This window comes from Littorina saxatilis, linkage group LG3 (genome assembly GCF_037325665.1).
Source record: "Littorina saxatilis isolate snail1 linkage group LG3, US_GU_Lsax_2.0, whole genome shotgun sequence".
In the NCBI taxonomy this organism is placed as follows: domain Eukaryota; kingdom Metazoa; phylum Mollusca; class Gastropoda; order Littorinimorpha; family Littorinidae; genus Littorina; species Littorina saxatilis.
In genome coordinates, this window is record NC_090247.1 from 49912226 (window position 1) to 49921481 (window position 9256).

Consider the following 9256-nt stretch of genomic DNA (forward strand, 5'->3'; position numbering starts at 1 on the left):
TTTATAAATTTTTTTTTTTTTTACAATTTTCAGATTTTTAATGACCAAAGTCATTAATTAATTTTTAAGCCACCAAGCTGAAATGCAATACCGAAGTCCGGGCTTCGTCGAAGATTACTTGACCAAAATTTCAACCAATTTGGTTGAAAAATGAGGGCGTGACAGTGCCGCCTCAACTTTCACGAAAAGCCGGATATGACGTCATCAAAGACATTTATAAAAAAAAATGAAAAAAATGTTCGGGGATATCAATCCCAGGAACTCTCATGTAAAATTTCATAAAGATCGGTCCAGTAGTTTGGTCTGAATCGCTCTACACACACACACAGACAGACAGACAGACACACACACACACACACACACACACACACACACACATACACCACGACCCTCGTCTCGATTCCCCCCTCTACGTTAAAATATTTAGTCAAAACTTGACTAAATATAACGGGTAACATGAATAAGACCGAATATACATACGTGCCTAAGGCCGAAAATATACATTGTCGCCTAAGGTCGAAAATATACATTGTGCAGAAGACCGAATATACATCGTCGCCTAACACCGAATATACACTTGCGCCTAAGGTCGAAAATATACATTTTGCCTAAGACCGAATGTACATTGTCGCCCAACACCGAATATACACTTGCGCGTAAGGTCGAAAATATACATTTTGCCTAAGACCGAATATACATTGTCGCCTAAGACCGAATATACACTTGCGCACAAGGTCGAAAATATACATTTTGCCTAAGGCCGATAGAAACTAAGATCACAGTTTATCCGATAAGCGCACGTTTTCGTATTGCTAATAAACGCGCATGGTTAAAATAGATCCTAGATGCTGTGCTGGAAATCGCTGTTTTCAAATCACTGTTTTCAAATCTGCTGTCATCTAACTTGACGTGATGGGATATATATAGGATCCCTTTGGTTGCTTTTGTTGTTCATGATTCTCGCGATCGTGTACATTTTTATTTGTACCTGTTTGTTGTTCGTGCCTCATGTAATTTAACACACTAGTACCTATTTGTTGTTTTATTGATGTTCGTGTTTTGGAATTCACGTGTTATTCACGTGCTTGATTGTTGTGCATTCTCGTGTTATTGACACATATTTGCCGCTATTGTTGTTCGTTGTTCATGATTCACGTGTCATTCACACACTTTAGTCGCTATGTATGTTATTGTATCCGTTGTTGTTCGTGCTTTGGAATTTTGCCCTTTCACGTGTATTCGATCAATTGCAACATATTTGCCGCTATTGAAATTCGTGCCAGAAATGTATTTTCGACCTTAGGCAACAAAGTATATTCGGTCTTGTCCGCAAATGTATATTCGGTCCTAGGCTGCAACGTATATTTTCTACCCACCGCTGCAATGTATATTCGGTCTTGTCCGCAAATGTACATTCGGTCTTAGGCGGCAACGTATATTTTCTCTCCACCGCTGCAATGTATATTCGGTCTTGTCCGCAAATGTACATTCGGTCTTAGGCAAAATGTATATTCGGTCTTATCCGCAAATGTATAAACACTTTCATTCGACCTTAGGCGCATATGTATATTCGGTCTTGTCCGCAAATGTATATTCGGTCTTGTTCTGCTTCCCCAATATAACAAGTCGCGTAAGGCGAAAATACAACATTTAGTCAAGTAGCTGTCGAACTCACAGAATGAAACTGAACGCAACGCAACGCAGCAAGACCGTATACTCGTAGCATCGTCACTCCACCGCCCGTGGCAAAGGCAGTGCCCGTGGAATTGACAAGAAGAGCGGGGTATTCGTTGCGCTGAGAAGGATAGCACGCTTTTCTGTACCTCTCTTCGTTTTAACTTTCTGAGCGTGTTTTTAATCCAAACATATCATATCTATATGTTTTTGGAATCAGGAACCGACAAGGAATAAGATGAAAGTGTTTTTAAATTGATTTCGAAAAAAAAAGTTTGATAATAATTTTTATATATTTAATTTTCAGAGCTTGTTTTTAATCCGAATATAACATATTTATATGTTTTTGGAATCAGCAAATGATGGAGAATAAGATAAACGTAAATTTGGATCGTTTTATAAATTTTTAATTTTTTTTACAATTTTCAGATTTTTAATGACCAAAGTCATTAATTAATTTTTAAGCCACCAAGCTGAAATGCAATACCGAAGTCCGGGCTTCGTCGAAGATTACTTGACCAAAATTTCAACCAATTTGGTTGAAAAATGAGGGCGTGACAGTGCCGCCTCAACTTTCACGAAAAGCCGGATATGACGTCATCAAAGACATTTATCAAACAAATGAAAAAAAATTCGGGGATTTCATACCCAGGAACTCTCATGTCAAATTTCATAAAGATCGGTACAGTAGTTTAGTCTGAATCGCTCTACACACACACACACACACACACACACACACACACACAGACACACGCACATACACCACGACCCTCGTCTCGATCCCCCCCTCGATGTTAAAACATTTAGTCATAACTTGACTAAATGTAAAAATGGGTTGGGCGGTTCTGTTACCACATAGTAACCCCAGTACAGGAATAACAGCCCGAATTTCTTGTTGTCAAACATTCTATTGTCTGTGAACTTAACTTTTTTCTAGAGGGATTTACAAAGTTTTAGGTTCAGCAAAAAATAAAAGGATCAGCTTTATCTAATAATAATCATTACTAGGGGAAGTAACCAAAAATTGCAAATTGAGTTTAATTACAATCAAAAAATATAAATTGACCTAAATAAATGTCTATGATGTGTCTATGACAGTTACCTCAGATTCTGAAGCACATGTATAGAAAGCTGCCTACTTAAACCCTATTTGAATGACTTGTATGTAACTTGCATTCAAACACTCCTGTCATATAGAATTTTAATCCACAGTGAAACTGTAGGATCTCTATCAGGTTTCCACTTCTGATAATAGTGAGGGAATTTCCCAAAAATTATAAGATGTACCAAACCTCCGACCAAGGTGATGTGATTTTCAATGTGTAGGCATGCAAGCGTAACTTGAATTTTGCCAATTTTAACTTAAGGTCAAACAAAAATATATGTTGGTCACGTGACCAAAAAAAGATAGGGTCGGTAGGTCGGCTTTGTTTAATTTATTTATTTATTTTTCATTTTAAATGTAGTCGATTTTAAAGGAGGTTACTTCCCTTAATCTCGGTGTGGTTCGCAAAAAATGTGCCAAAAGTTTTTTGTTTTTTAAAAAAATGAAAAACAGTTTTAGGGTCGGCGGGAAAAAATAGGGTCGGTCGGGTTACCCTTAACCAACATATATTTTTGTTTGGCCTAATATTTAATCGACGAAGGTATATTTAATATCTACTGAAGGAAACAATCCGATTTTTTCAGGTTGACAATGACGGGCTATTTACCAGTGGGGTTTGAATTTGCTGCGGAGCTGACGTTTCCAGAGTCAGAGGGCACGTCTTCCGGTCTGCTGAATGCGTCTGCGCAGATCTTTGGCATCATACTGACCATGGGCATGCGTGCCATGATGCAGAACATTTCCGTTCTGTGGGCCAACATCACCGTCACCATCATTCTCTTCTTTGGCACCATTATGACAGGTGAGGGTAAAACTACAGAACACTTTCCCAGATTCAAGGAAGCTGTCGCAAGGTACCCAGCTTCACAGATGGATAGAACCCATCCTGAACTCAGGTCAAAATGAGTTCAGCTCATTCTCTCCCTGACAGGATGCCTTGAGTTTCCTTGTCTGGCAAGGAAACCGATATTTTTACATATTTAGAGCTTTTTTTTAATGTATTATTGATATCAGCAGATTCGCGATCGTCGATAATGATTTTTCATGGTGTTTTGTAATTTTTAAATTACAAAGGAATTGATATGTAAGACAGTTTCAAGCGAGCTATTTTTCGCGGCTGTATTTACTGTGCAAACAACTCTAAATATGGCAAAAGTGTCACGTGATAATCAACCGGTTGGTTTTGCCGCTCACTAGAGCAGACGATTTTTTCTGTAACCAGTTGACAGTGATGAAACCATATATTACGGTCTCCTTCCGGCAGCAGTCCCAAAATTTCGACTTGTTTTGACCTTAGAACGATGTCTTTATCATAACTGTGAAGAACAGAACGGAGATCACTGTCGAAGTCGGCCAATCTGCAATCATTTTCGTCTCGTGAACACTGATCTCAAATTTAGATAAGTGCTCGCGAAAACCATATGGGAGATAACTCTGTATTTTTGTTTTGATAGATTCGCGTAGGACTGTAGCGTCCGGTCAGGGAGAGAATGAGCCGAACTCATTTTGACCTGAGTTCAGGATGGGATAGAACCGTGATAGTGTATTGAAACTGAGAGGTTTTTTTTTTAGGTATGTGACCGTTTTTCCCCGCCATTTAGGCATCCATATGCTTGGTATTTCCATGTTTCTATACCCCACCGACCTTCGACATGGGTTACAGGATCTTTTCCGTGCGCACTTGTTCTTGTGCTTGCGTGTACACACGAAGGGGAGTAAGGCACTAGCAGATCGGAACAATCTCCACCCTTAACCCACCAAGCGCGGCCATTGTGATTGTCACTTTAAATAATAATCTATACAAAGCATTCTGAACACAAGACAAACTAACACATTGTTGGGGTTTCCGTAACTTTTGATTTAAAAAAAAGAACACACATTAAAAACACACACACACACATATGATCTGTATGATTGTTGCACGTGTGCCCTAGTGAAAGGCACTCGACATTCAAAGTTATTTTCTTTTTCCTGAGCCTTCAGCTACAAAACCTGATGATTTACAATAGTAATCAACACATTGTATGTTCACTCAGCATTTGCGATTTGATTTGATTTCAGGGTTTATTCATGCTGACTATAGGAGACAGGCGGCAAACAAAGAGGTAAGCAGTGTGTGTGTGTGTGTGTGTGTGTGTGTGTGTGTGTGTGTGTGTGTGTGTGTGTGTGTAAGCGTGTGTGCGTGCGTGCGTGCGTGCGTTCATGTGTGTGTGTGTGTGTGTGTGTGTGTGGTTGGGTGTGTGTTTGCGTGCGCGTGTGTGTATGACTGCCTGTTCGTCAGTCTGTGCGCTTGACTGCACGCGCACGCCTGCGAATGCATTCTAGGGATTTCAGGCTGACCCATCGACTTCTTCTTCCTTTTGCAGGTTACGGAGCGAATGACCAATCTAGAGATTGAAGTCGACCAACCCACCAGTAACTGGGTTAAACATTTGACACCTTTGGACACCGACACGGAAATCAACAATCAAGATGGATTAAAAACGCATCTTTGATGCAGGTTAACCTTTCTTGCTGTGTCGGAGCGCGTCTGTTTGCACTGGGTATCTTCGAGGATTGTAAAACTATCAGATGGTGATTGGAAGAAAAAGTAACATTTTAAGAGTAAAATGTGAGAGCATAGGCTAAGTTTAAAAAGTTGACGAATCATTTAGAATGTGAGGCATATATCGGTACTTATCATGTGCTCTGTTGGGAGCGTTTATGGCTATTTGGATGTAAAACGAATTGAGAAAGCTTTCTTTCAGATAAACAATCCAACAAGCAAGCAAACAATCAATCAAACAAACAAAACAGCATAATTATACAGACACAGATGCACAACGACACACACACACACACACACACTCACACACACACACACACACACACACACATACACTCACACACTCACACACCACCCATTGCACCTCGCTCATAGCGGTTACAAAGTATGTTTGAATACAGGCTGGACAGCCGTGTGAGAAGGGTACTTTGTACTCGGAGAACGTACTCTGAGCAGGCTGTGTAGCTGTCTTCCGCGGGTTGCTTTGCGATGATAGGCCCCTGTAGCCGCGCTGAAAACGGCTATATATAGCGATGGATGCTGCGGTTCCGCACTGCCGCCGTTCGGATAACTCAGTGAATGGAGCCAAATCGAAAATAAAGCCAAACTAGCAAAACATACAGTTTACATTTTGATCTTTTGAGTTTTTGTGTCTTTCGGATCCCGTTTTTTGTTTCATCGATCGTTTACTATTAATTTCCAATCAAGAATTTACGTCGCCATTACCGGACGCGATTTCCGGTGATGAAAAAAGCTTGACGTGATAATGCCGCGCGCGAAGAGATTCGAAGCAGATCCGTCTGTCAAAATTAAGGTTCTCACTGGAAAACGGGGACCTCCTAAAACTGTTCAGGTTGAACTTGACTCAAAGCGAAGACGGCATCATGACAATGAAAGCCCGATGGACAATTTGGAATCAACTAACTTGTTCTCTGGCTTGGGGGGTGCGGGGAGCAGTTTACTTTAATCTTACACTGATTACCAGTGCTAAGTACACGGAAGAACTGACACGTAACACGGTTACCCAACCGCAACGGACAGTTTCGCGCCCAACAATCACCCCCACAATAACTCCGCCCACCAAGCCTAAGGCTAAGAGCCCCACTACACCAATCGCTGACGCCACCCCCAACCACAGGGACGTTGAGTGACACACACTTATCCCCTAATTACACGAAGCAGCCAACCCATGAGCGGGAACTGTTACCCGCCAATAAGACCTGAGATCAACTCTGACCAAAGTTAACTATCTACTTAAACACGCAGAGTCAACTACTTGCCAGTGGGAACGCTCAGTCCCCACTATCACAGCTACTGTGACCAAAACCCTCCGAATTTGTGAGGTACACATACAACGAAATCCTCAATCACTGAGAGGTACTTCAACTTAATCTGCCTCACATTAGGAGAGCAACAGCCCAACCAAGGGCAATACTGTATATATGACCTTCTCATCACCGACAGGCAAAACAGCTTTGACTACCGATCTCTACAATACGTTTACTTTCATTGGAAACGCTCAGCCTCTACTATCAAAGCTACTGTGATTATAACACTCAGATCTTATGAGGTACAAATCATACATAAATGATTATCTGTTTGTGGAGAAACAAAATAATGAGATGAGTTGAACAAACAACTACACCACACCCCATATCTACCTGTACCATTAGTACACATAAAAGAACGGAATAAACCCGTTAAAGAAACAGTGACATTTATAATCACTGAGCCTCATATAAGCCTCAATCACTGAGAGAACATTTGGGTAATCAACCACCAGTACATGCAAGTACACCCCAACAAGGGAAATGAATAATAGTCATCTATAAAATTAAAGGATTATTCTCAATCGAGAAACAAGATGATGAGGATATGGGTTTGAATAGTTGTCCCCTGACGAGGCTACCTTTCAGTTTCCCCCAAAAAACCTCTATAAAATCACATGTTCAAAGAAGTTGTCCTAACAGCTTGAAACTGTAAATCTTGCCGAAAAGTACCATCTTTGGGAGAGGTACTTAGGGATCTCTAGGCTGCCTACTGCATTTGCCGGGTTTGGCGGACCCTTGATTTTTACCGCCCAGCTGACGAAGTAAAATTCTGAGATTTGGCCAACCCCAGTAAAGCATGTGATACCTGATATTTTCTGAGAACTGCTAAGACTCTGAACTAAGGCCCAAAAAAAATAGATGTGGTTAAGGTAACATAGTCAAAACAAATAGGGTAGGATCCTAAGGTAGGCAATCATTTTTTTTGTTTTACTTTTTTTTCTAATGTGTACAAATTAAACCTACTTGACAGGAAAATAAGTGTGCGACTCGAGCGCTTTCGCTTTCATTGCGTTTTCTGCACTCGGTTTTTTTTCTTATTTTTTTTTTTTTTTACAAAATAAAAAGTTATTGGGTCGGCCCCTAAAAATAGGGTAGGTCGGGTTACCGTAACCACACCTATTTTATTTTTTTAGGCCTAATAGTTCAAATCATGCCTCTGAAGTCTCAATCAATAAATGGTGCTTCATGTGACATGTCCCACAGGTACTTTGCCTATTAGGGGCTAGAGAATATTGTTCGATACCGTGCGTGTTTAAAAGACAACAACAAAAAACACACATATATACAACACAGTTCGTTTCGCGAGATATGGTGCATGTATGACAAATACCTTAAAAAGTTCAATTAAATATGACGAGTAAGACATTCATCTATGACTGGTGTTTTTGTGTGCGTTGGCACGCAACCACACATAATTTAATTAAAAGAAAAAAATGTTTGTGCATTCAATCGCGGTTACGGTAGTTAACTCCCTTGCGTCGTCTTTTCACTGGAAAACTATTACAAAACATTGCATATTAAAATGTTTTGCCCCAGCAGAAGAAATGTAACGGTATATATCCCTTTTAAATAGTATACGTATATGTTCATGCTAAACATGTCTCACTCTTGTTTTTGTTTTTCTTGACTGATTTGCCTGCAAACAAAAGGAACTGGGCGGCACAATTATTTCGGCAACTTGCCGCCCTAGCGCACGCGCGGAGTTGGCGATCCTGTCTAATATAATGATCTGACAAAGAGTGACTTTGTTTTGCTTTTATTTTGTAGGACGGACGGTGGAAAGGGGAGGGGGGGAAATTGTCGTCAAGGGGGCGTGTCAGTTGCTCTGCCGCAGACGCTCTGCAGTTTTTGATTGGCTGCGAGTGTCGGAGGCTGTCAGCTGGACCAGAGTCCACTTTCAAAACTGCATTGTAGAGACGAGATGTGCGAGCCGGTAGGCGGATGCTCCGCAGACAGCCCGGCCAAGGTACACTTTCGAAGTATCGAAGTATACTTACCCACGGCTACTCAGCCGTGTATTTGACATACTTTCAATCCGCTATGAGCGAGGTGCAATACCTCCACACACACACACACACACACACACACACTCACACAGACACACACACTCACACACACACACAGACACACACAGACACACACTCACACAGACACACAAACTCACACACACACACTTACACAGACACACACACACACACACACACACACACACAAACACACACACACATACACACTGACACACACTGACACACACATACACACACTAACACACACACACACACACAGATGCACACACACACACAGATGCACACACACACACACACACACACACACACACACACACACACACACACACACACACACACACACACACACACACACACACACACACACCCCGCGTGTCAGGGGGAAGAATTTACCCGATGCTTCCCAGCATGTCGTAAGAGGCGACTAACGGATTCTGTTTCTCATTTTACCCTTGTTAAGTGTTTCTTGTAAGCCCTATAGAATATAGTCAATGTTTGTAAAGATTTTAGTCAAGCAGTATGTAAGAAATGTTAATTCCTTTGTACTGGAAACTTGCATTCTCCCAGTAAGGTC

At 41.1% G+C, this 9256-nt stretch overlaps 1 protein-coding gene across 3 annotated transcripts in view; it reads left to right on the forward strand.

Annotated features, from left to right (window-relative positions):
• Positions 1 to 7435, forward strand: part of LOC138962564 (choline/ethanolamine transporter flvcr2a-like) — a 46431-nt gene extending 38996 nt beyond the window's left edge. For 2 of the 3 annotated variants that reach the window (XM_070334419.1, XM_070334421.1), the window contains 3 exons: positions 3364 to 3581; positions 4841 to 4884; positions 5146 to 7435. In XM_070334419.1, coding sequence (XP_070190520.1) covers positions 3364 to 3581; positions 4841 to 4884; positions 5146 to 5274 — 391 coding nt within the window. In that variant the 3' untranslated portion in view covers positions 5275 to 7435. The remainder of the gene's footprint in view (positions 1 to 3363; positions 3582 to 4840; positions 4885 to 5145) is intronic. The other variant, XM_070334422.1, reaches the window with a different exon arrangement.
• Positions 7436 to 9256: the final 1821 nt, after the last annotated feature.